This window comes from Coenobita brevimanus, chromosome 61, assembly GCF_032717465.1.
Source record: "Coenobita brevimanus isolate Jiangsu-jjx chromosome 61, ASM3271746v2, whole genome shotgun sequence".
Taxonomy (NCBI): Eukaryota; Metazoa; Arthropoda; class Malacostraca; order Decapoda; family Coenobitidae; genus Coenobita; species Coenobita brevimanus.
The window spans coordinates 12731331-12756516 of record NC_137014.1 but is presented as its reverse complement, the minus strand read 5'-3'; the positions used below and the strand labels follow the sequence as shown (position 1 = coordinate 12756516).

The 25186-nt window shown below is 43.5% G+C and overlaps 1 protein-coding gene across 1 annotated transcript in view; it reads right to left on the bottom strand.

Moving 5' to 3' along the window:
• The window catches only part of Plekhm1 (Pleckstrin homology and RUN domain containing M1), a 218215-nt gene that overhangs the window by 187276 nt on the left and 5753 nt on the right, over window positions 1-25186 (bottom strand). Inside the window, exon 2 of the mRNA XM_080275296.1 lies at window positions 17398-17534. Coding sequence (XP_080131422.1) covers window positions 17398-17534 — 137 coding nt within the window. The remainder of the gene's footprint in view (window positions 1-17397; window positions 17535-25186) is intronic.

Sequence of the window (25186 nt, the reverse complement as noted above, 5' to 3'; positions counted from 1 at the left end):
TGGTATGAGTCAGGAGATTGAGTATGTCAATGGTGGATCTTTCTTGGCAAAAACCATATTGTCTATCACTAATTAAGTTGTTGGATTCAAGACGTTTAACTATGTGCTTATTAATTACAGTTTCAAGAACCTTACCAAGAGAAGATGTGACAGCTATTGGTCTGTAATCAGAGGGGTCAGAGGACCTTCCTTTCTTTGGAATTGGGTGGATATTGGCTTCTTTCCATGAATTAGGGAATGAAGAAGTATGTATGCATAGTTTGAATAATTTTGCATTAACAGAGGCAAGTTCTGGGGAACACTTTTTCAAAACAATTGGCGGAATTCCATCTGGGCCTGGAGATTTGTTGGTAGGTAAATTGTCTAGGATGGATTTCACGTCCCTTGTTTGTATTTTAAGTGGAACAATGTCGGGAGAGTCAAGTTCTAGTGCTGGGACATTCTGGCTGGCTTCCCTTAAGGTAGAATTTCTGGCAAATGTACTGGCAAAGATATCTGCTTTCCCACGCGGTTCATTTGTAATGTTGCCATCTGGACATTTTAGTGGGGGAATGGATGATGACTTGTTAAAGTTATTATTAAAAGAATTGAGAGTTGACCAGAATATTCTATTGTCATTAGGGTTGTTAAGTAGTTTTGATGCTTGGTTTTGAAGAAAGTTTGATTTAGGAAGATTTATTACAGCTTTTGCATGGTTTCTAGCAATTTTAAATTGAGAGAGTGATTCAGATGTTTTTTATTTCAAGTAATAGTTATATGCTGATGACTTTTGGGCTGTTGCTCTGGCACAGATGCTATCAAACCATTTTGGAGAGTTCGATCTTTTAGTGAATTGTTGACTTGGTATGAATAAATCCATACCAGCTAGTATTAAGTCGCAAATGTGGGACTGGGTAGAATTGACATCACTAGAGAAGAAAGACTGCCATGGAATGTCAGCAAGATAATTTCTAAATTCATCCCAGTTTGCCCTATCAAAGTGCCATCAGGTCACCCTGACAGGTTCAGAATGGGGAGGTTTGGGGGGGCTAACTAATGAGGCTTTGATGAGATTGTGGTCAGAGGATCCAAGTGGAGACAATACCTATATCCTGTACTGATCTGGATTATTTGTCAGGAACAGATCCAAAAGATGGGCATTATGGTCAGGATTATCTGGTATTCTGGTTGGTTGCTTTACCAGTTGTGTGAGATTAAACGATTCTGCAAACAGCTCGCACACTAAACCAGCATCGTCAGTCCGGGCAGAATGCAATAACTATTCAACATTATGTATGTTAAAATCACCCAAGATGGTAATTTCAGTGTTAAGGGAGAGATTAAGGTTACTCAACTATGTGGAAATGGAATCAAATACACTGGGTTCAGAAGAAGCATTGGGGGAGCGACAAACTACACAGATATATTTGGTGATATTTTGACAGTTTAATTTATACAGCGAGTAATCAAAACTGCGTGAAGTGAAGTTTAAAATGGTGTCAACTGCATACTGGGATTTGATATAACAACAGGTGCCACCCTTATTATGGAAGTTTGTAAGGAGATGGTAACCAGGAAAAGAATATGGGGATATTTCAGTAGACGGTGAGATTTGTGGTTCTGTGAGGAATAGGGCCAGAGGGTATATGGACTGTAGGAAAAAATGGACTGATTTTAAGTTGGTACTAAGCCCACGGATGTTGGTGAAGAATGAGGCGGCATTTTCACTTCTCCGCTGACGAGCATGGCCGGAAATCGCACTAGTCGCTGTTGGCACAGTCGCTTGATGGCGACCGGGAGGACCCTGTGCCGCCAGCCCTACCCTGCCGGTGGTGGCAATCCAAGGTACCACCTCTTTTGAAAGTAAAATTGCACCGGCCATTGCTAAGAGAGTGGGACAGAGGTGTGATATCTTATGTGCATGTAGTGTAGTGTAGACAGTTGAAGGTAGAGGTATTAAGAGAGTATGCTGGCCTACTCTCTGTGTAAATGAAAGCACTGAAAATGTTCAGCAAAGGGGGATGGTCAGGATCAAGTCCTGAGGGCTGGTGAAACGGGAGCTCCATCTCTCCCTATCACCAGCTTGCCATCCACCTCGGGAGTACTGCCCTGTTCGACTGGTGCTACAGTCTATTCCTCATATATATTCTATATATTATATATATATATATATATATATATAATATACAGTATATTTGTGGTGGATTGGGGGCCCATCATCCACTCACTCAATGTTGGGATGTCTTATGGTCCCTACACTGAGTGACAAGCCAAATGGTTTCCTGTACCCAGGAAACTATTTATTACGCTGGGTGGTAACTATATAACTGGGTTTTTTGGCCGGGTTGTGTCCCCCAGATTCCTCTATTTAAAATCACTTAATCATGGCAGTTGTTTCAGAGAGCCTCGGAGGGTCAAATACCTGCCCAGGGCCCCAACAAAATGGGCAGATTTGCATGGCCATGTGGAATGCGAGAGGTTTGAATGAGGAGAGCAAGAGGGTGGAAGTGGTGAATGTGTTCAAGAGTGCGAGATATGCTGTGATGGCATTGTGTGAAACAAAAATGAAAGGGTGTGAAGTGGAAGAGTGGGAGGGTGTGCAATGTGTACAATCAGGCAGGAATGGGCAAGGAAGATGCAAGGAAGGAAATGCTTTGTTGATGAATGAGGTGTGGTGGAGTGGCATGAGAAATTGCAAATGTGTCAGCTCAAGGTGTATGTATGTCAAGTTAGAGTCTGAGAAGGTGAAAGTGGCAGTGATTGTAGCGTATGCACCGTGTGAGGATAGGAGCGAGAGCAGAAAGACAGGTTTTAGGACGAGCTGGATGAAGCAGTGGGAGAAATGCCCAGGACCTATAAAGTGATCGTAATGGGTGATATGAATGGAAGAGTAAGCACTGGTCCTGAGGATAACATAATGGGTTGTAATGGAGTACCAGGAGAAAATGATAATGGAATGGGAAGCAACTGAAAGATATGTGTCACGAAAGGAGGTTGTGTATTTGTATCTCGTATTTCAAACACAAAGATGCACATAAATATACGTGGTATAGCAGGAACGGGGATCGTGTTGAAAGAAGCCTGATTGATCACGTGCTCATAGAGAGGTTGACGTTGGGAATGGTTGCTGATACGAGGGCCGTGAGAGGATGATGTAGAGGTCTGTCAGATCATTTGACTGTGGTATGCAAGATCAAGCTGAGAGGAGTGAGGTGGTCAGGGAGAAAGACTGAAGGTCGAGAACCTGAGGATCAAAGAAATGACAGATGAATACAGGACCAAAGTAGAGGAAGAGTTAGAATCAGTGAATTGGAATGAAATAGATTTGGACAGCCTGTGGAATGCATATAGGGATTGCTTAGTTAGAAATGCTAAAGTGAAGTGTGGTGTGGGAAGAGGAACGACAAAGAAGAAAGGACAGCATGGTGGAATGAGGTAGTTAAGAGAGCAGTGGAGGAAAAGAGGAGAAGTGGCTTAAGTGGTTACAGGACAGGGGTTCAGTTGAAATAAAATCTGAATATACTGAGAGCAAGAAGCACGTAGAGAGACTAGTGAAGAGGAAAAAGATGGAGGTAAATGATGATCTAGGAAGAAAAATGAATGCAAACTACTCTGAAAATATGAAGTTATTCTGGAAAGAGGTGTAGATATGTAGACGTGAAAGTGGAAAGAAATGTGAAGGTGTGAGGGATGTAGGTGGTAGATTATTAACCCATGGGGATGAAGTAAGGACCAGATGGAATGAATATTATGAAAGCCTGATAACTGGGAATAGAGAGAGCAGAGTGGCTGTAAACATGAGTGGTTTTGGAGGTGTGCAGAGAAGAAATGCAGTGATAGGAGACGTGACACTCACACAGGTGAAGAGTGCTGTGAAGCAGCTGAAAAATGGGAAAGCAGCTGGGGTTGATGAGGTGTAAGCAGAGATGATTAAGCGTAGTGGAGACAGTGGAATGAAGTGCTTGTTGGAGATATGTAAGAAGGCATGGATGAGTGAAAATGTGCCAGCAGAGTGGAAAAGGGCTGTGACTGTACCCCTGTACAAAAATAAAGGTGAGCGAAGTGAGTGCAAGAATTATCGTGGTATAAGTTTATTGAGTGTGGTAGGGAAGGTATATGGAAGAATTATTAAAGAGAAAGTAAGAGAGATATCAGAAGTCCTGGTGAGTGATGCACAGGGTGGCTTTAGGAGTCGCAGAGGATGTGTGGATCAAATATCTACAGTGAAACAGATGGCAGAGAAGGCTTATGAAAGGACCATAAGGTGTTTATGGCATTCAAGGGTCTGGAAAAAGCATACGACAAAGTGGACAGAGACGGATTGCAGGAAGTTCTGCGCATGTATGGTGTAGATGGTATGCTGCTAGGTGCCATCAAGAGCTTTTATGATGGTTGTGAAGCATGTTTAAGGGTTAATGGGCATCTAAGTGAATGGTTCACGATTGCTGTGGGCGTGCAACAAAATTACGTCCCCATGGTTGTTGAATACAGTAAAGCCTCAATATAACAGACTTAAGTAGACCGGAATTTGCTTTTACCGGACTTGAGGAGCTACCGGACTAAATTCCTACGTATCGGAAAAAGTCTGATAAGGCCAGAAGCAGTCCGGACTGCCTGACCACTTCAGTTGTGTTCACCAAAATAAGGTAAATGAAAGATATGTTTATCACTGTACAGTACAGTATTATTACATATATTACACTATCTGATTATTGTAGTGAAGGTATAATACAGTACAGTACAGCAATGGTACTGAAAACAGTTTAAAATCCGTTGCTGCAATCCGGAATAATGTCTGATATACCAGAAAAAGTCCGGATTAGCAGAGTGAAATCCGGATGTCGCTTTTATCGGAATTTCCCTTTTTTCGGAATGGCTTTGGCCCCAATTAGTCCATTATAGTGAGGTCATACTGTATATATATATGGATGGGGTGATGAGAGAAGTAAAAACATGAGTAATGGAGAGGAGGATGGTGTTGGTACTGAATGGTGATGGATTGAATATGTCAAATTTGTTGGATGCTGATGATGCAGTACTACCTGCAAATACCAGACAAGACCTTGGTAGGCTAGTGCAGAGTTTTGCTGATGTCTGAGAGCATCGTGCCTTGAGAGTAAATGCAGAAAAGAGTAAAGTAATGGTTACTGAGAGAGAAGGTGACTCCCAGTGTGATGATATAGTGAATGGAGAGAGACTGGAATTGGTGAGTGAATTTAAATACCTGGGTACGCTGACAGAGAAGACAGGAAAATGTGCAAAAAGAAGTGGAGAGTCGAGTGACACAAGGAAGAAAAGTTGCTGGTGCAATGAAGGCCTTGATAAAAAACTGAGGCTTGAGTGTTGCAGCTGCATAAGCCTTACATGAAGGAATGTTAATGCCAACTTTAACATATGGATGTGAGACTAAGGTGTGGCATGAAAATGAAAAGTCAGGAGTAAAAGCAATAGAGATGGGACTGCTGAGGAATATATGTGGGGTACAGAGGGTGGATAGGATATGAAATAATGTGAATCGTGAAAGAGGTGGAATGAGGAAGTCTGTGGACACCAGAATCGAAGAGAGTGTGCTGAGATGGTATGGTCATGTGGAGAGAATGGATAACAATAGAATGGTGAAAACGGTATATCTGAGTGAATTTGAAGGAGCAAGGAGGCGAGGTAGGCCAAGAAGAAGGTGGAGAGATATGGTGGATGAGTGTGTCATGAAGAGAGGTTTGGAAGTCGATGAGGCCAGGAAACTGACATTCTGGCTAGAGGAATGTTGTGAGAAGAAGTGCATGATCAAAGATTTGGTGTCCTCTTTAAAGTGGCAGCGTCCAAACTGACTCTATCGGATACGTTTATGTCACACTACAGAAAGGGGTGAACGTTTTTGGCATATCCGATAGAGCCAGGATTCTGGGGGCTTGAATGATGAGTGAATGGAAGTTTGGCCCATTGGATTGGGCAAATTTGGGCTGTCTGGACATTGCTACTCCTCACCCTGCCCTAGGGTGGGAAAGGAGGTCCGGATGATGATGACATGATGATGACTTAAAGATGATACTGAAGGCTGAGCAAGGGTCCAAGATCAGTGCTGGGGTAAGATAAAATTGTGTAACATCTCCATGACTGCTTATATTTTGATGGATGGATGCTCGCACCCAGGTGAGAGCGAATGGAGTTTTGAGTGATAAGTTTTCCATGAATGCTGGTATGCACCAGGGATCAGTCTTGTGTCCCTAATTCTTTGTCATGGTGCATGAAGCTCTCTCACATGACTTCAGAAATTAACTTCTATGGGAAATGTTGTATGCTAATGACTTGGTCTTGAATGAAGAGAATGAAAAGAAGGCAGAGTAAAGATTTAGGAAATAGAGAGATGGAATAGGGCACAAGGGTTTGAGAGTAAATGGATATAAAACAAATGTGATGATATCTAGGGCTGGTGGCAGTACTATTAACCCGTACAGCGTCGCGGTGGTATATATACCACCTGAGCTCCCAGTGACTAGAGCGTCGCGGTGGTATATATACCACCTCATATTCGCTCACTTGTAGTAAGTCTTTACATGTCATGACAGCGTGAACGCGACCTTCCATGAACACCATTGTTTCATTCCACTGTCTCGCTGTACAACCTGACCCCTCCAGGCCTCCTTTACCCCCTCCTTGGCCTACCTAGGCCATCACTCTGAGTTGAGCTTTTACGCTGTCAAGATGTCTCAAGCTCGTCGTTCCGGTCTCTCCCAAGAAGAAATAGACAAAGCTCTAGACGATACTGTATCGTCTAAGATGAGTGAAAGTGTGGTATATGCTGATAGCGATGCATCATTAGTGGATAGTGATAGTGAGGATGAGTATTTACCTCCTAATAACGAAAGTGAAACATCAAGTTACGTTGTCCTGTTTATCATTATTATTTATCACAATAAGTACATTTTTTGAATAGTAAACTGTACTTCAAGCGTTTTGGTGGTTTATGTAAGCATTGAATACGAAAATGTAAGCCTAGAACTGTCATAACTGCATTTTTATTTTCCCCCACCAAATATACGTAAAATCTCTGAAGTCTACGGGATGGGGAATGAAAAGTAAGCATTCTTATATACGAAAAAAAAAAAGTATTCCTTGTGGATTTGAGTGACTTGATCTGTGAAACTCATGTTTTTTTTTTTATTTTACCTGTTTATTAGTATTCCTTTTTTCCAAATACCTTACTTTTCTGTTACAGTAACTTTTCTCTAATTTCTATACCTTTCATCTGCATTATATGTTACATTTTTATGCCTACAATATATAATATAACAAGATATGTATATTTTGTGAATAGTTTAGTCTATTGTAAGTATTTTGGTATCTTAGACATGTGTAGTAAATGGATAAGGCTTACGAAAATCGTTGTTGACTAGCCGCGACAGAATTACATAAGGGATGTAAAACTCTATAGGGGGAAAACGTAATTTTCAGCAATGCCCGACATGGGAAAAAAAAACAATCTTCAAGTTGAAAACAAACGTTTTCATGAATGAAACTCATGTTTTTTCAGCATTTCTGACCCATCTAGCCAATAAAATTTTTTTCCATAGTCCCGACGCTGGGCGTGTACATATACGCCAAATCGGCCAACGCTGTACGGGTTAAAGCAGGAAGTGTGGCCATGTGCAGTTTGGCACAAGGGTGTGGGATGAAGTAGGCAGACCTACATCAAGTGAGTAGATGATGGGTACCCCCACCTATCACTACTGCTACTTCAGCATCAGCATCAATGTTTTGTTCCTGGATATCACTGGCTTAGTGCTTAGCCTTCCCTGGATCTACTTTATAAGATTTTGCTCCAACCCTTATAGTTTAATCTTACTCATTTCCCATATGTGAACTATGACACTCATTTGCTTTTATGTTTTTGAGGGCCTTCATCAAGCGTATCTTAGTAAGCCTTTTTTCACAAACTGATGGAAGCTTTCCACATTGTTTTCAAGAGTCTGGCATCTTCTTCATAGATATCTTCTCCTGAGAGATTTAAATCCCATTATAAACAATATGCAATTTTAATAGCTTCTAATTATGCATAACTACTTATCAATAGCGAAATACCTTGAATATTCATTCATTCAGTCATTGTCAGACGCCACATATCCCAAACGGGGTGGCCAAGGGCTTAGAGTTAATTGTTTTACAAGGAGGGGCACTAATCCTCCACCAACCTCACGACACGTAGGGAGAACGTTATGCCAACAGCATCTGGTGTTCCCAGGAGGTCACCCATCCATGTACTAACCAGACCCAACGTTGCTTAACTTCGCTGATCGGTGATTTTCAAAAAAAATACTGTGGTAAGTGGGGGGTGCCCATCATCCACCCACTTAGTGTCCTGGTACTCTGAATTTAGGGTACCCCTACATCGAGTGGCAAGCCAAATGATTTCCTGTAAACCAAGAAAGCATTTACAACGCTGGCTGGTAACCTTATAACCAACTAACACGTATTCCTACGTGACAGCAAGAGGGTTAGCGGAGGGTTAGTGCCCCTCCCCAGAAAACAACTAACTGAAAATACGAACAAGATGCCTCAGACCACGACTGACCAAAGATGACAACTAAGGACCGAACAAAAGAAATGATACAGATGGCGACGTGGAGTGTAAGGGGTGCAAATGATGAGGTGAGAGTCAGATTGTCCAGGTGCTTGCAGGTGTGAAAGTGGATGCACGTGGATTAACTGAAACTAAATGGAGAGAAGTGAGTGTGACAGAATGGGAGTATGGATGGGGTATATGTGCAGGCGTAGGTAAGATTGAGAGGGTAAAAGAAGGAGTGTATATTGTTGTAAGAAACAGATGGATGGAATGGATTGGATGAATCAGAGAAAGATAGATTTTGGGATGATTTAATACGTGTAGTGGGTGGTATGCGGGATGATGAGATAGTGATTTTGGGAGGGGACTTAAATGGTCATGTAGGTGAAGCAGCACAAGGTTATGAAGGAGTGCATGGGGGATGTGCATATGGTCTAAGGAATGCAGAAGGGGAAAGGATACTCGAGTTTGGGGAGGCAACGGACATGATTGTGTGCGACACATATTTTAGGAAAAGAGACAGTAGGTTAATTACGTATGAGTCTGGGGGAAATAGCAGTCAGATAGATTATTTTCTGGTTAGGAGGGCCGATAGGAGGTTAGTGAGGGATGTTAAAGTTATAGGAAGTGAGGAGTGTGTGCAGCAGCACAAACTATTGATTTGTGATATGGTGCTTAAAGAACAAGTGATGAAAAAGAGGACTTATGTACCTAGGAGGAAAATATGGAAGCTGAAAAACCAAGTAGTAAGGGATGCCTTCTATAGCGAGTTGAGAAGAGTGGTGGCTGAACAGGGAGCTGTAGACAGAGGCGTTAATGAACAGTACAGATCCCTCAAGAACAATTTCTTGAGAGTTACTGATGTAACATGCGGCTGGACAAGAGGACAACCAAGACATAAAGTAACTTGGTGGTGGGATGAGGGTGTAGAAGCTGCAATTAAGGAGAAAAGAAGGCTTTTCTGGGAATGGAAGAAGGGTGGTAGCAAAGAGGAATATTTGGCTGCCAAGCGTAGGGCTAGGAGAGAGGTATACAGGGCAAAGTCTGAGTCACAGAGACAATTACTTGATAACCTAAATCATGGGGAAAGGAAAAATATATTTAGGGTGCCAGGTCAGGTGAAGAGGGATAATCGGGATATCATAGGTGAGCAGTGTGTGAAGAATGATGAAGGAAGGGTAGTGGTGAACAGTGAGGATATTAAAGATGCATGGAGAGAGCATTATAACCGGTTGTTGAATGAGGAGTTTGACTGGGACAGGGAAGGTTTGGAGCCAGCAGATCCAGTGTCTGGCCCTTGGCCTTTGATTGATACTGCTACTGTGAGTGAGGCAATAGGCAGGATGAGAGTGGGGAAGGCAGCAGGTGTGTCTGGGTTGACTGCCGAAATGTTGAAGGCCTCAGGCGATATAGGGGTGAGTTTAGTCACTGACCTGATAAATAGGATTATTTATGAAGGCCTCAGGCGATATAGGGGTGAGTTTAGTCACTGACCTAATAAATAGGATTATTTATGAGTGTGTTGTCCCAGATGATTGGCTGAAGAGTGTAATTGTAAATGTGTATAAAGGGAAGGGTGATGCCCTGGAAAGAGGAAATTATAGAGGTATAAAGCTTTTAGATCAGAAAATGAAGGTAATGGAGAGAGTTTTAGAAGGTATGATTAGAGAAAGAGTGAATATTGATGAGATGCAGTTTGGGTTTATGCCAGGTAGGGGGACCACTGATGCCATATTCATTGTTCGACAGCTTCAGGAAAAATATATTGGTAGGAGAAGGGATCTTTATTTTGCTTTTGTTGATTAGGAAAAGGCCTTTGACAGAGTCCCTAGAGAGGTGGTGAAGTGGGCAATGAGAAAGCTTGGCTTGGAGGAGTGGCTGGTTAGGGTGGTTATGGCCATGTATGTGGGTGCTCACACCCAGGTGAGAGTGAATGGAGATTTGAATGATGAGTTTTCCGTGAATGTTGGTGTGCATCAGGGGTCAGTCTTGAGTCCCATGTTGTTTATCATGGTACTTGAAGCCCTTTCACATGACTTTAGAAACGGACTCCCGTGGGAGTTGTTGTATGCTGATGATTTGGTGTTGATTGCAGAGAATGAAAGGGAGGCGGAGGAAAGGTTTAGGAAGTGGAGAGATGGTATGGGGCAAAAGGGTTTAAGGGTAAATGCAGATAAAACAAAAGTGATGATATCTAGGGTTGGTGGCGGTACTGTCAAAGACGAGGGAGAGTGGCCGTGTGCAGTTTGCCACAAGGGCGTGGGAAGTAATTCCATCTTGTGCGGTGTGTGTGATAAATGGGTGCATAAGAGATGTAGTGGTATCAGAGGTAGACTGCGAGATAATGCTGATTTTATGTGTACGGCGTGCCGGGGCGAGCAGGTGGAGATTGTCAGACGTGAAAGGATTGAACTTGCTGGTGAATCTCTTGAGTGTGTGGAGGAGTTTTGTTATTTAGGAGACATGTTGTGTGCTGGAGGTGGGGCTGGAGCTAGCTCTGTGGCTAGGGTGAGAAGTGGTTGGAAGAAGTTCAGGGAGCTCTTGCCTCTCCTGACATTGAGGGGGCTCTCCCTACGTGCTAAGGGGTCTTTGTATGCAGCGTGTGTTAGGAGTGTGATGCTGTATGGCAGTGAGACCTGGGCAGTGAAGGAGGAAGACATTCGCCGGCTCAGACGTACAGAAATGACAATGATTAGGTGGATGTGCAGTGCATCCCTGCGTCCAAGGCCTGGAGGGGCTGGGTTTACAATGGAAGAGTTGAGAGGTAGGATGGGACTGGAGTGTATTGGTGTTGTGATGAGGAGAGGTAGATTGAGGTGGTTTGGACATGTGGAGAGGATGGGGGATGATAATTGGGTGAGGAAGGTGAGAAGTGTTAATATTGGGGGTGGGGTTATGAGGGGTAGACCGAGAAAGACATGGGACGAGGTCATTTAGTGTGACCTTAGGGTTAAGGGACTGAACAGGGAGGCTGCAATGGATCGTGCAGCGTGGAGAGCCGCCATTAGGTGACCAAGGCCGACACATGCAAGCATGTTGGAGCCTTTAAAAACGAATAATAAAAACGAATAGTATGGATCAGTTGGCTCAAGGATTGTGTGGGCAAGATTCAAAGTTGGACTACAAACGTGGGCAATTGTATGAGTGCAAGCGCTAATGAAAGGTCATGCAAGCAGAGTGAGAGAAGAGTTCTGAACAAATGTGGAAGTGTGCATGGAAAAGTTTGAAAGGCTTGAGAGAGTTTTTGATTGGTTGATATGAATGGAAAATTAGGGAATGTGAAGGTGGATTGAGTAGTTGGTGAGTGGGGTGTGCCTGCTGAGACAGATGAGAATGGCGGTGCTTTAGTGGACATTTGTGCCAGGAGGGGGTTGGCGACAGCCAATACCCCATTCAGGCACAAAATGATCCATAGGAATACATGGCGAGTGATGAGAAGTGTGGGTGGTGAACTAAATGAAAGGAAGGCAATGACTGATTATGTGTGTGTGGATGAAAGGATGAGAAGGTGTGTAATGGATACAAAAGCATAGAAAGATTGGGGGAATGGACTTTCTGACCACCATCAAGTGGTGGTCAGAATCAAGGTCCAAGTAAAATGGAAAAATAGAAAAAGGGAAGGACAGAAGGATGGAATAGATGCAAGGAGAGTGGAAAGGTTACAAGAGGATGAGAAATAGGCAGAATATAAGAGAAAAATGGAGGAACGATTGGGTAAATATGAACTGGAGCAGATGGGGAATCTGGAAGGTGTGTGCAATATATTCATAGAAAAAAATATGTGCAGCATGTGACGTGGTATGTGGGGTGATGAGAAGATGAAAGGGGGTGCAAGGAACAGCATGATGAAATGAAGAGGTGAGACAGGCTGGGGCAGAAAAGAAGTAGGGGCGTGGAAGAAGTTGACAGACGGAAGTGAGAGTTATATGTAGGAAGGAAGAGAGAGGTGAAAAGATTAGTGAGCGAGAGTAAGAAGAGAGAGGATGAGGAATTTGGAAGGAATTTGAGTGTACAGTGGAGGGAATGTAAGAAAATATTCTGGAAAGAGGTAGAGAGTTAGACTGGGTGGAAGTGAAGTTAGTAGGGGAGTGAGAGATAAAAATGGTAGATTACTTGTGGAAAAGGGAGAAAAAGTGAGCAGATGGAGAGAACACTTTAAGGAATTGTTGAACACTGAGAATGAAAGTAATGCAAGTATAAGTGGCTGCGGAATGACTGGGAGAAGGAGGGAGGCAAGAAGACAGGAAGAAATCAGTAGGATGGAAGTTGTGGAAGCAATGAAGAAAGTCAAAATGGGGGAAGCCCCAGGAATTGATGGAGTGGTGAAATGCTGAATCGTGGGGGAGAGATAGTAGTAGAATGGATGTGGAAGGCATGCAGATTGGCCTGGGAGGAAGGCACAGTCCAAGAGGATTGGAAGTCAGGTATAATTTCCTTGTACAAAAGAAAGGAGAAAAAGATGTGTGTGGTAATCATAGGGGCATTTGTCTTCTTTGGGCAAGAGGAAAAGTATATGGTAGGATACTTATTGACAGAGTTAGGGAAATAACACAGGAATTAGTTGGAGAAGAAGAGGGAGGTTTTAGGAAGGGAAGAGGTTGTGTAGATCAGATATTCATTCTTTAGTGGAAAGGTTTCTATAGAGGGGAAAGAAAATGTATGTGGCCTTCATAGATTTGGAGAAGGCATACGACAGGATGGATGGACAAGGATTGTGGAAAGTATTAAGAATATATGGAGTAGATGGGAAGTTGAATGCTGTCAAGAGTATGTATGAGGGTGCTAGGGCTACAGTGCATGTGGATAGTGAACTGAGTGAATTTTTTATTTGAAGGTTGGCTTGAAACAGGGATGTGTCATGTCTCCATGGTTGTTCAATCTGTACATGGATGGGGTTATAAAAGAGATACAAGGTAGGGCAGTGGATGCTGAAGTGGCCCTAATGAGAGAGAGCAGTGTTTGGAAACTCCCTGTACTGATGTTTGCAAATGATACTGTGGTGTTAAGTGAAGACGAAGGGGAGCTGCAAGGCTTGGTGGATGAGTTTGGGAGAGTAAGAAATGGAATCTAAAAGTGAATGTAAGGAGGAGTAAAGTTATGGTCTTCGAGAGAAGTGAAGTCAGTGAATGTACAGTGAGCCTGTTTTCGTTTTCGTTTTTGAAGGCTCCAACATGCTTGCATGCATCGGCCTTGGTCACCTAATGGTGGCTCTCCATGCTGCATGATCTACTGCAGCCTCCCTGTTCAGTCCCTTAACCCTGAGGTCACACTTAACGACCTCGTCCCACATCTTTCTCGGTCTACCCCTCAAAACCCCACCCCTAATATTAACACTTCTCACCTTCTGCACTCAATTATCATCCCTCATCCTCCCCACATGCCCAAACCATCTCGATCAACCTCTCCTCATCACAACACGAATACACTCCAGTCCCATCCTACCTCTCAACTCTTCCATCGTAAAGCCCCCCCCCCCCAGGCCTTACACGCAGGGATGCACTGCCCATCCACCTAATCATTGTCATTTCTGTACGTCTGACCCTGCGAACATCCATCTCCTTTACTGCCCAGGTTTCACTACCATACAGCATTACACTCCTAACACATGCTGCATACAAAGACCCCTTAGCATGTAGGGAGAGTCCTCTCAATGTCAGGAGAGGCAACAGCTCCCTGAACTTCTTCCAACCACTTCTCACCCTAGCCATAGAGCTAGCTCCAGCCCCACCTCCAGCACACAACATGTCTCCCAAATAACAAACCTCTTCCACACATTCAAGAGACTCACCAGCCAGTTCAATCCTTTCACTCCTGACAATCTCCACCTGCTCTCCTCGAGACGCCGCACACATAAAATCAGCATTATCTCACAGTCTACCTCTGATACCACTATATCTCTTGTGCACCCATTCATCACAAACACTACACAAGATGGAATTACTTCCCACGCCCTTGTGGCAAACTGCACACGGCCACTCTCCCTCATCTTTGACAGTACTGCCACCAACCCTAGATATCATCACTTTTGTTTTATCTGCATTTACCCATAAGCCCTTATGCCCCATATCATCTCTCCACTTCTTAAATCTTTCCTCCACCTCCATTTCGTTCTCTGCAATCAAAACCAAATCATCAGCATACAATATCTCCCACGGGAGTCTGTTTCTGAAGTCACGTGAGAGGGCTTCAAGTACCATGATAAACAACATGGGACTCAAAACTGACCCTTGATGCACACCAACGTTCATGGAAAACTCATCACTCAAATCTCCATTCACTCTCACCTGGGTGCGAGCACCCACATACATGGCCATAACCACCCTAACCAGCAACTCCTTGATCCCAAGCTTTCTCATTGCCCACTTCACCATCTCTCTGGGGACTCTGTCAAAGGCCTTTTCCAAATCAACAAAAACAAAATACAGATCCCTTTACTTCCCAATGTATTTTTCCTGAAGCTGTCGAACAATGAATGTGGCATCAGTGGTCACCCAGCCTGGCATAAACCCAAACTGCATCTCATCAATATTCACTCTTTCTCTAATCATACCTTCTAGAACTCTCTCCATTACCTTTATTATCTGGTCTAAGAGCTTTATACCTCTATAATTTCCTCTTCCCAGGGCATCAACCTTCCCTTTATACAAATTTACAATTACACTCTTCGACCAGTCATCTGGGACAACACACTCATATAAAATCATATTTATCAGGTCAATGACCGACCCAACCCTTATATCTCCTGAGGCCTTCAACATTTCAGCAGTCAACCCAGACACACCTGCTGCCTTCCCCATCTGCATCCTGCCTAATGCCTCACTCACAGCAGCAGCGTCAAAGACCAAGGGCCAAACACTGGATCTGCTGGCTCCAAACCTTCCCTGTCCCAGTCAAAGTCCTCATTCAACAACTGGTTATAATGCTCTCTCCACGCACCTTTAGTATCCCCACTGTTCACCACTACCCTTCCTTCATCATTCTTCACACACTGCTCACTTATAATATCCCGATTATCCCTCTTCATCTGATGTGCCACCTTAAATATCATATTTTTCCTTTCCCCATGATTTAGGTTATCATGTAAAAGTCTCTGTGACTCAGACTTCGCCCTGTATACCTTTCTTCTAGCCCTACACTTGGCAGCCAATTATTCCTCCTTGTTACCACCCTTCTTCCATTCCCGGAAAAGCCTTCTTCTCTCCTTAACTGCAGCTTCTACACCCTCATCCCACCACCAAGTTACTTTGGTGGAAATGGAAAATATGAGTACATTTAAGTACTTGGGGAGTGTGATGAGTAAGGATGGAATTTTGGATGGTGAAGTGCTTGAAAGGGTACAGCAGGGAAGAAAGGTTGCTGGTTCCTTGAATGCAGTGATAAGAAAGAAGGAAGTGAGAATGGAAGTGAAAAAGTTACTACATGACAGTACAGTAACCCCTCCAATATCCGGATCAATAGAGCCATCGGTAGGTTCGGATATTGGTTTCGTCCGGATATTGGGCCCCAGCTTATGGACTTGTACTTACGGACCCTAACACAGAGAAACACCTATACAACTTCCTCCGGACATGGATAGCACCTATTTAACACCCAAATCACACCAATAAGGCACATAAATGACTGATATAAATGCAATAGAAACATAAAATGTGGGTTTAGAAGTATGTTCATACATTAATAAACATTCTGGTACTTATGGACTCTAACCGAACCTAACCTAACCGAACCTAACCGAACTCTGAAAAACGTTCCTACTGCACATGCATGAGGTAAGTTTAGTATGGAAAGAAGTACAGTATGACACTTTCTGGTAAGTATAGTATGGGAAAAAATACAATATGAAACATTCTGGTAAATATAGTATGGAAAATAGTACAACATGAAACATTCTGGCTACTTACAGCAAGTCCCTGGCCACCTCGATGAATAACCGCCTCCTCTCGGACTCTGACAGTAAGAACAATTTCCTGAAGCACTTGCACTACACTCTTCCTGAAGTCTTGCACTGAACTTAGTCACTAACACACAGAAGTCATGGCGAACAGCGCAGGTCTTGTCGCGGTGAGAGACAGGCGGGAAGTGGGGAGGATGCAGCGGCGCTCTATCGGACGTCGGAGGAATGACGAACCAAAACAATGCTCTCATGTGGCGCGCGCGGCAAGTTCAAATTACGGACGGCAAAAAATCGATTTTTTTTCCAATTTTTTTGGATTTTCGGACCATTTTGGGAATGTTTGATCCCAGGACGATAAGGTTCGGTTAGTGGGGATGTTCGGTTATTGGGCGTCCGGATATTAGAGTGATTACTGTATTATGATACCAAGTCTAACGTATGGAAGAGAAGCTTGGACGTTGTTGGAGGGACACAAGTCAAGAGTGAGAGCTGTGGAAATGAGTTATTTGAGAGGAGCACGTGGAGTCACATGAAGAGACAGACTGACAAATCAGGATCTGAAGGAGCGTTGTGGTGTGGAAGTGGATATGATAGGATGCGTTAGGAGAAACACACTGAGGTGGTTTGGCCATGTGGAGAGGATGGAGAGTGAAAGACTGATGAGGAGAGTGTATGTGTGAGGTGGAAGAGGAGAGGGGGAGGGGGAGGCCAAGGATGAGATGGAGGGATGGAGTGGAGAGGTATATGAAAGAGGGGGGTGTGAGTTGGGAGCAGGGCAGTGAAATGGCTGGGGACAGGGCGACGTGGAGGCGATTTGTTTATGGCCACCCCGTATGGGATTAAGGCATCTGGCGATAGATAGATACTTTTTGTCAGAACAAAACCATCAGCTAACACAATTTTCATTTTTCACAGCAGTTTGTATGAACACACTGACAATCCTAGCATGGGATCTGTACTGTACCTGTAGTATTCCTTAAGCGTGCGAGAATCCTGGAGAAGGACACTGAGGTAGCTGCATATCTGGCCAGTATTCAAAGCAAAACGCACCCATGCACGACTACGTCCTACCTCGCTACTGATGAAAGATAGTTCATTTACCTGTAAGGTGGTAAAATCCATACACTGTACAAAATGGTAAAACATAATATGGGCTACAAGTACCTATACAATGTTTTTCATTAGTAAATATAATACCGCATTTTGTCAATTCTTTAACTTAAAAGAGGTCACCTGTTTTTGCCCCCAAGAAATTAAAAAGCCTGTTGTAGAGCTCCCCATCCTGCACAAAGATGGGGAATGAGTGAAGATGATGATAAAGATAAGGTAAATGACAGAGAAGCAGATGAGCAAGTGGAGATTAGTACTATACACTCATTAAAATGTATACTTCCTCATAACCAGAACAATATTTTACAACTGTATCCAGAATACAATGGCATCTCGAAGGCATGATTCGTGCAAAAATTTTTATCTTGAATTGCGTGGGCGTTTTACTTCACGCAGGCACTGCTCGCCTAGCAGCAATGGCAGTGGTGGCCTCCCCATGTCCCAGTGAGCTTGTAGGGACTTGTGGTTGGTTCCCCATTCACCTTGAGTTTACTGGTTCTGAATTTGTTTCTCTGTCTCTTTGGCTGTGATAGCTCCCCCTCTCGTAAAAAAAAAAAAAAAAAAACTTTAAATAAGAGATCTAACAACAAACTGATGATGGATGGGTCAACTCTAGGATAATGAAGCATTATAACCTTTCAGCATCTACATTATCTGCTTTGAAATGGTTTCACGAAAATTCACGGCTTACACTTTAGAGTTTTTGGCAGCCTCTAAGAATACAACATGAGTCAACAAGAAATGTATTTTGGATGTTGACTTTGTATAAGTTAATGACAGGGACTTGACACTCCCATATTTACCTGGTGACATGACTGCCACCAGACTGACTCTAGCTGGTAAGAAAAGTGATGCATGTGATTGTGGATATTTATGCCTACAAGGTGGAGTCCAGATTTCAGAGGCTTGAACTGAGAGAGAGAGAGAGAGAGAGAGAGAGAGAGACTGTGTGTGTGTGTGTGTGTGTGTGTGTGTGTGTGTGTGTGTGTGTGTGTGTGTGTGAATGAGCAAATGAGTGAGACTGGGGGGGAGGGGGGTAGTAGACCAGTTTGGCTTTCTTGTCTCCTTCCCTATCCCCCTGGCTTCCTCCACCCCTGTTTGTCTACCTCTCTCTCCCCCCACCATTCCCCACCCCAGCTTACCTCCCTCCAGTCCCCCCACCCTTCCCTACCCCTGCTTGTCTCCCTCCTCATTACTCCGCCCTCCCCCACCGCCACTTGGCGCGCTGACAGCTTTCTGACTGTCAGTTGCCCTGAAGCATCTCAAAACTACATGTCCCATAACCTTACCTTCCTGCATGTGATGTTCGATGTCTCACTTTTTTTAAATAGTATTGCTTATGAGGATACTAACATTACCTATGGTGCTTCTGTGTCACTCTTTTGATGAGTAAGGTACATGAGAGTTTGGATCTGGTCCTGGAACGCATCTCTGTCTTTTCTTCAGTATCTTGTGGAGAAATCGCTTTGATATCCGACATACTCATTGACCGAACACTCCCACTGATACGCAACAATGCTGGATATCAGGATAGTCCTGTATATAACAAACTTACTGCTTTTTATGCTTTGTTGCTTAAGAACCCACTCAAAGTTTAAACAGAACTGTGAATAATTATAATTCCCTTAGGATCCACCAAACAAGATTTAGTATAAATCAAACTTGAGGCTGTTATAGTCCCCCAAAAGAACCATGACTACATCGTAAGCCTTTCTCCCTAATAAGTTCGATTTAAAAAGGATTTACTGTGATCCGTACATCTGGACCTTATTACCTAAATGTACAGCAATTTTCCCTATATCTGAACTAAGTCAGGCAAAGGCAGACTACAGTATCAACATATAAATAACCTGGATGCACAAAATAAACCCAAAACTACCCCCCAAACACGAAGGACTCTATGCAAACCATCTCAAACACATTCCTTTGGTTACAGTACATAGACATGAAAATGTGGTATAATATAATTATTACCAAAATGCAAAGTACTGTAATGGCTACGCTAGTATTTCCAATCAAATATAAACCATAGTTACCACACTGTAACATACCTGTTGTTCTTGCTGTACCTTAGCCCAAGTTTGTCTGGTCAAGCACATATGTCAATTGCAGGGAAACAACTACCCCTATAGGATCATTCCACAGGTTCCCTACACCAATGATGTGTATGCATCTAAGTGGGTTATGTGCTATGCTATGTTCCATTATGTGTGTTACTGTGTGGACTATTCTACAAGCAAAGCACTCCATCCAACCTAAATCTAAGTGGTAACTCAGGAGGGCTGGATGATGTTAACTCCATCAGCTCTGTTTAGGGATGCCTGTGATGGCTGGAAGTCAAAAGGGAGGGATTGTAACACAGTGTTCTGACCAAGGTGTTGTACTGCCTTATGCATGAAGCGAGTAGAGCAGACCACTGTATTACAATGAAGCAGTATGCAATGATTAAAAGTTATGACCTTTTTATAAGACTGTATTTTTGCTTATATGATCAATATGAACCTATACAAAGCCTCACTGATCAGTGTACAACCACAATTTTCACCGACATAATCAATACAACATGCAAACTTGCAATCATATGTTTGTTCCACAATAGCCACTGAACTCAGTTAGTCAGGTGTGTTAGTGCCAGTGATCAAACAATAGAGTGGTGGTGGAGTTCAGGCAGTAAGTGAGGTGTAGTGAAATGAAATGACTACTGACTAAAGTGACTTGGAAGCAAACTTTTACTTATTTTTGGTAGTACAGTAAACTGCAAGTGAAGCACAGTGAAGTGAAATACAGTAATCACTCGATTATTTGGATGCTTCGTATCCGGATATGCTCTGTATACGGACGTTAGGCCTTGGATCTATTATTTCCATATTGTGATTTATTTGTCTGTATCCGAACATAAAAGTTCCAACATCAGTGGCTAGACGACTGACAAGTTCAAAATATCAGTTAGTTGGCTCGTTGGCCTCTCTCTTCACGTGCAGGTAATAGACTGTGACCCACAGGCTGGGCTAAAATGGCTGTCCGGATCCCTACCGAATGATCAAAGTCCCCTGGCCACCCGGTTCGCTCAGATGCTCCTGGCCACTTGCAGGTAATGGATCGCAACCCACAGGCTAAGCCAAAATGACAGTCCGGATCCCTATCGAATGGTCAAGGTCCCTCGGCCACCCAGATCACTTGGATGCTAACAGCTGCGCGCAAGTAGTAGAGTAATACAGAACGCAACTCACAAGTTGACTGAAAACACCCATCCAGCTCCTCACTGAAAGGTCAAAGTTCCCTAACCGGCTGGATCAGTGGGAACATACTGGTCTCGTGCGGGTAACACAGGGCCTAACCCACCAGCAAAGCAAAAGCACCAGTCCATCTCCTCACCGAACAGTCAGTTCCCTGGCAGGTCTCGCTTCTCCCCTCCCCCCCATTTCTCCTCTGTCCCCTCCCATGCTCACCACTGTTAGACTTAGCTCTCTCCCCAACCCTCAGTCCTCCCCCACCTTCGTGTTGCTTGCCCGGCTTCCCACCTTCCCTGCATTGCTGCCAGTGAGTTCAGTTTTTGGCAATTTGCTCAAATACTATTGGTCATATCAAAATTCTGAAAACACCACGAGAAAACTCATGAAATTCTGAATGTGGACATATGTTTAGCTCTTGCATGCTGCAGGCAATATTTTGCACTAGAATGTTGTAAGGTTATTTGAAAGTATTTTTCACTCTTGAACAAGTTTATTCTCACTGCATTTTTGTACTTTTACTCATCAGTTTTGTCTGTTTTTATTAGCTTATTTTATAGTACAAACACCAACAAAGCTGATGGTACACAATTTATACCAATACAATATAACCAGCTGCCAGGGCATATTTGGCCGTGGGATGAGTTTCTTTGTGCGCTGGAAGCAGCCATCACTCTGTTGTCCCAGAAGCTTTTTGAAAACTTATGGTTCCTGAGAGGGTTAAAAATACTGTACTTATTCCAACTGTCGTCTTCATTGATTTTTTTTGTGGACTTTCGTTGTTTATGCATTGCTTTCTTAGTGTCTAAGATTATACCGGATATCCCCACGTGTGTTTTGATGTCTAGTACTGCTGAAAGACCGGAGAACACAGCCAAAATTAAGAGGGGTACTGTATATCATAGGAAGAATATTTGTGGATTTTTTTTGTTTATGCCTCGGACAAGGACTGACCAAACGATGACGACCCAGGACCGGACAAAGGACTTGGTAATGGCTACGTGGAATGGAAGAGGAGCGAATGATGAGGTGAAAGAGAGAGAGATTGTCCAGGTGCTTGAGGGTGCAAAAGTGGATGTATGTGGAATGACTGAAACAAAATGGAGAGGAGAAAGTGTGAGAGAATGGGAGTATGGAAGGGGTATATGTGCAGGAGTAGGTAAGATTGAGAGGGTAAAGGAAGGAGTATGTATAGTTGTGAGTAAAAGATTGAAGAAGAGCATAAGACAGTATGGATCAGTTGGGTCAAGGATTGTGTGGGTAAAGTTGAAAGTTGGAATACAAACGTGGGCGATTGTGTCTGTGTATGTGCCAACGCAAGATCGAGCTAGCACAGTGAAAGAAGAGTTCTGGACAAATGTGGAAATGTGCATGGAAAAGATTGGAAGGAATGAGAGAGTGTTTTTGATCAGTGATATGAATGGTAAAGTAGGGAATGTGAAAGTGGATGGAATAGCTGGTGAGTGGGGTGTGCCTGCTGCGATAGATGAGAATGGCAGTGCGTTAGTGGACATTTGTGCTGGGAGGGGGCTGGTGATAGCCAATAACCTCTTCAGGCATAAAATGATCCACAGGTATACATGGCGAGTGATGAGAAGGGTGGGTGGTGAACTGAATGAAAGGAAGGCAATGATTGATTATGTGTGTGTGTGGATGAAAGGATGCGAAGATGTGTAATGGATGCAAGAGCTTATAGAGGTTGGGGGAGTGAACTTTCTGACCACTACTTGGTGGTGGCCAGAATTAGGATACAAGTAAGATGGAGGAATAGAAGAAGGGAAAGACGAGAGGAAGGAGTAGTTGCAAGGAGGGTGGAAAGGTTACAAGAGGATGAGAAAAAGGCAGAGTATAAGAGAGAAGTGGAGGAACGATTGGGCAAATATGAATTGGAGCAGATGGGGGACGTGGAAGGTGTGTACAGGATATTTACAGAAGAAATATGTGCAGCATGTGATGCGGTGTGTGGGAGGAAGAGAAGATGGAGGGGGGTGCAAGGAACAGCGTGGTGAACTGAAGAGGTGAGACAGGCTGGCACAAAAGAAGAAAGCATACAATGAATGGACGAGAAATAAGGGTGTGGAAGAAGTTGAGAGGCAGAAGAGAGAGTTATATGTACAAATAAAGAGAGACGTGAAAAGATTAGTAAGAGAGAGTAAGAAGAGAGTGGATGAGCAATTTGGAAGGAATTTGAGTGTAAAGTGGAGGGACTGTAAGAAAATGTTCTGGAAAGAGGTGAAGAAAGTAAGACAAGGTGGAAGTGAAGTTAGCAGGGGAGTGAAAGATAAAAATGGTAGATTACTAGTGGAGAAGGGAGAAAGACTGAGCAGATGGAGAGAACACTTTAAGGAATTTATGAACATACAGGATGGAAGTAATGCGAGTATAAGTGGCTGGGGAATGGCTGGGAGAAGGAGGGAGGTGAGAAGACAGGAAGAAATCAGTAGGATAGAAGCTGTGGAAGCAATGAAGAAAGTTAAATCGGGGAAAGCCCCAGGAATTGATGGAGTGTGTGGTGAGATGCTGAAGCATGGGGGAGAGAGAGTAGTAGAATGGATGTGGAAGATGTGCAGATTGGCCTGGGAGGAAGGTAGAGTCCCGGAGGATTGGAAGTCAGGTATAATTATTCCCTTGTACAAAGGAAAAGGGGAAAAAGAAGTGTGTGGTAATCATAGGGGCATTTGTCTTCTTAGTATAATAGGAAAAGTGTATGGTAGGATACTTATTGACAGAGTTAGAAAAAGAACAGAGGAATTAGTTGGAGAAGAACAGGGAGGCTTTAGGAAGGGAAGAGGTTGTGTAAATCAGATATTCATTCTTAGATCTTTAGTGGAAAAGTTTCTAGAGAAGGGAAAGAAGTTGTATGCGGCTTTCATGGATTTGGAGAAAGCATATGACAGGGTGGATAGACAAGGATTGTGGAAAGTATTAAGAATATATGGAGTAGATGGGAAGTTGTTGAATGCTGTGAAGAGTATGTATGATGGTGCTAAGGCTGCAGTGCATGTGGATGGTGAACTGAGTGAATTTTTCTCTTTGGAGATTGGGTTGAAACAGGGATGTGTCATGTCTCCATGGTTGTTCAATCTGTACATGGATGGGGTAATAAAAGAGGTACAAGGTAGGGTAGTGGATGTTGGAGTGGCCCTGGTGAGAGAGGACAGTGATTGGAAACACCCTGTACTATTGTTTGCAGATGATACTGTGTTGTTGAGTGAAGACGAAGGGGTGCTGCAAGGCTTTGTGGATGAGTTTGGGAGAGTGTGGAAGAAATGGAATCTAAAGGTGAATGTAGGGAAGAGTAAAGTGATGGTCTTTGAGAGAGGTGAAATCAGTGAATGTACAGCGAGGTTGGATGGTGAGGAATTGGAAATGTGAATACGTTTAAGTACTTGGGTAGTGTGATGAGTAAGGATGGAGGTTTGGAGGGTGAAGTGCTTGAAAGGGTACAGCAGGGAAGAAAGGTTGCTGGTTATTTGAAAGCAGTGATAAGAAACAGGGAAGTGAGCATGGAAGTGAAAAAGTTACTACATGACAGTATTGTGATACCAACTCTAACGTATGGAAGTGAAGCTTGGACGTTGTTGGAGGGACACAAGTCAAGAGTGAGAGCAGTGGAAATGAGTTATTTAAGAGGAGCCTGTGGAGTCACATGGAGAGACAGGCTGATGAATGAGGATATAAAGGAGTGTTGTGGTGTGGATGTGGATGTGATAGGAAGTGTTATGAGGAACACACAGAGGTGGTTTGGCCATGTGGAGAGGATGGAGGGTGAAAGACTGACGAAGAGAGTGTATGTGAGTGAGGTGGAGGGGGAAAGAGGGAGGGGGAGGCCAAGGATGAGATGGAGGGATGGGGTGGAGAGGTATATGAGAGAGGGGGGTGTGAGTTGGGAGCAGGGCAGTGAAATGGCGGGGGACAGGACGACGTGGAGGCGATTTGTTTGTGGCCACCCCAAACGGGATTGAGGCGTCTGGCAATAGACAGATAGATAGATTGTTTTCTTAGTGTCTTGCATTACACTGGATATTCCCATGTGTGTTTTCATGTCTAAAAACTGCTGAAAGACTGAAGAACACTGCCAAAATTAGGAGGGGTACCATACATTATCATCATCATCATCATTTGGACCTCCTTTCCCACCCAAGGGTAGGGTAAGGTGGATTTTTGTTATTTATGCATTGTTTTCTTAGTATCAAACATTACACTGGATATTCCCATGTGTGTTCTGATGTCTAAATACAGCTGAAAGACTGAAGAATACTGCTAACATTAGGATGGGTACTGTACAATTAGACTGAGTATAGGTAGTAGGCTGGGTATAGGCAGGGTATGGGTACAGTAGAGGATACAGCTTCGTATCTGGATTTTGCCCATATCCGGACATGCCTTTGGCTCTATTATGTCGGATAATCG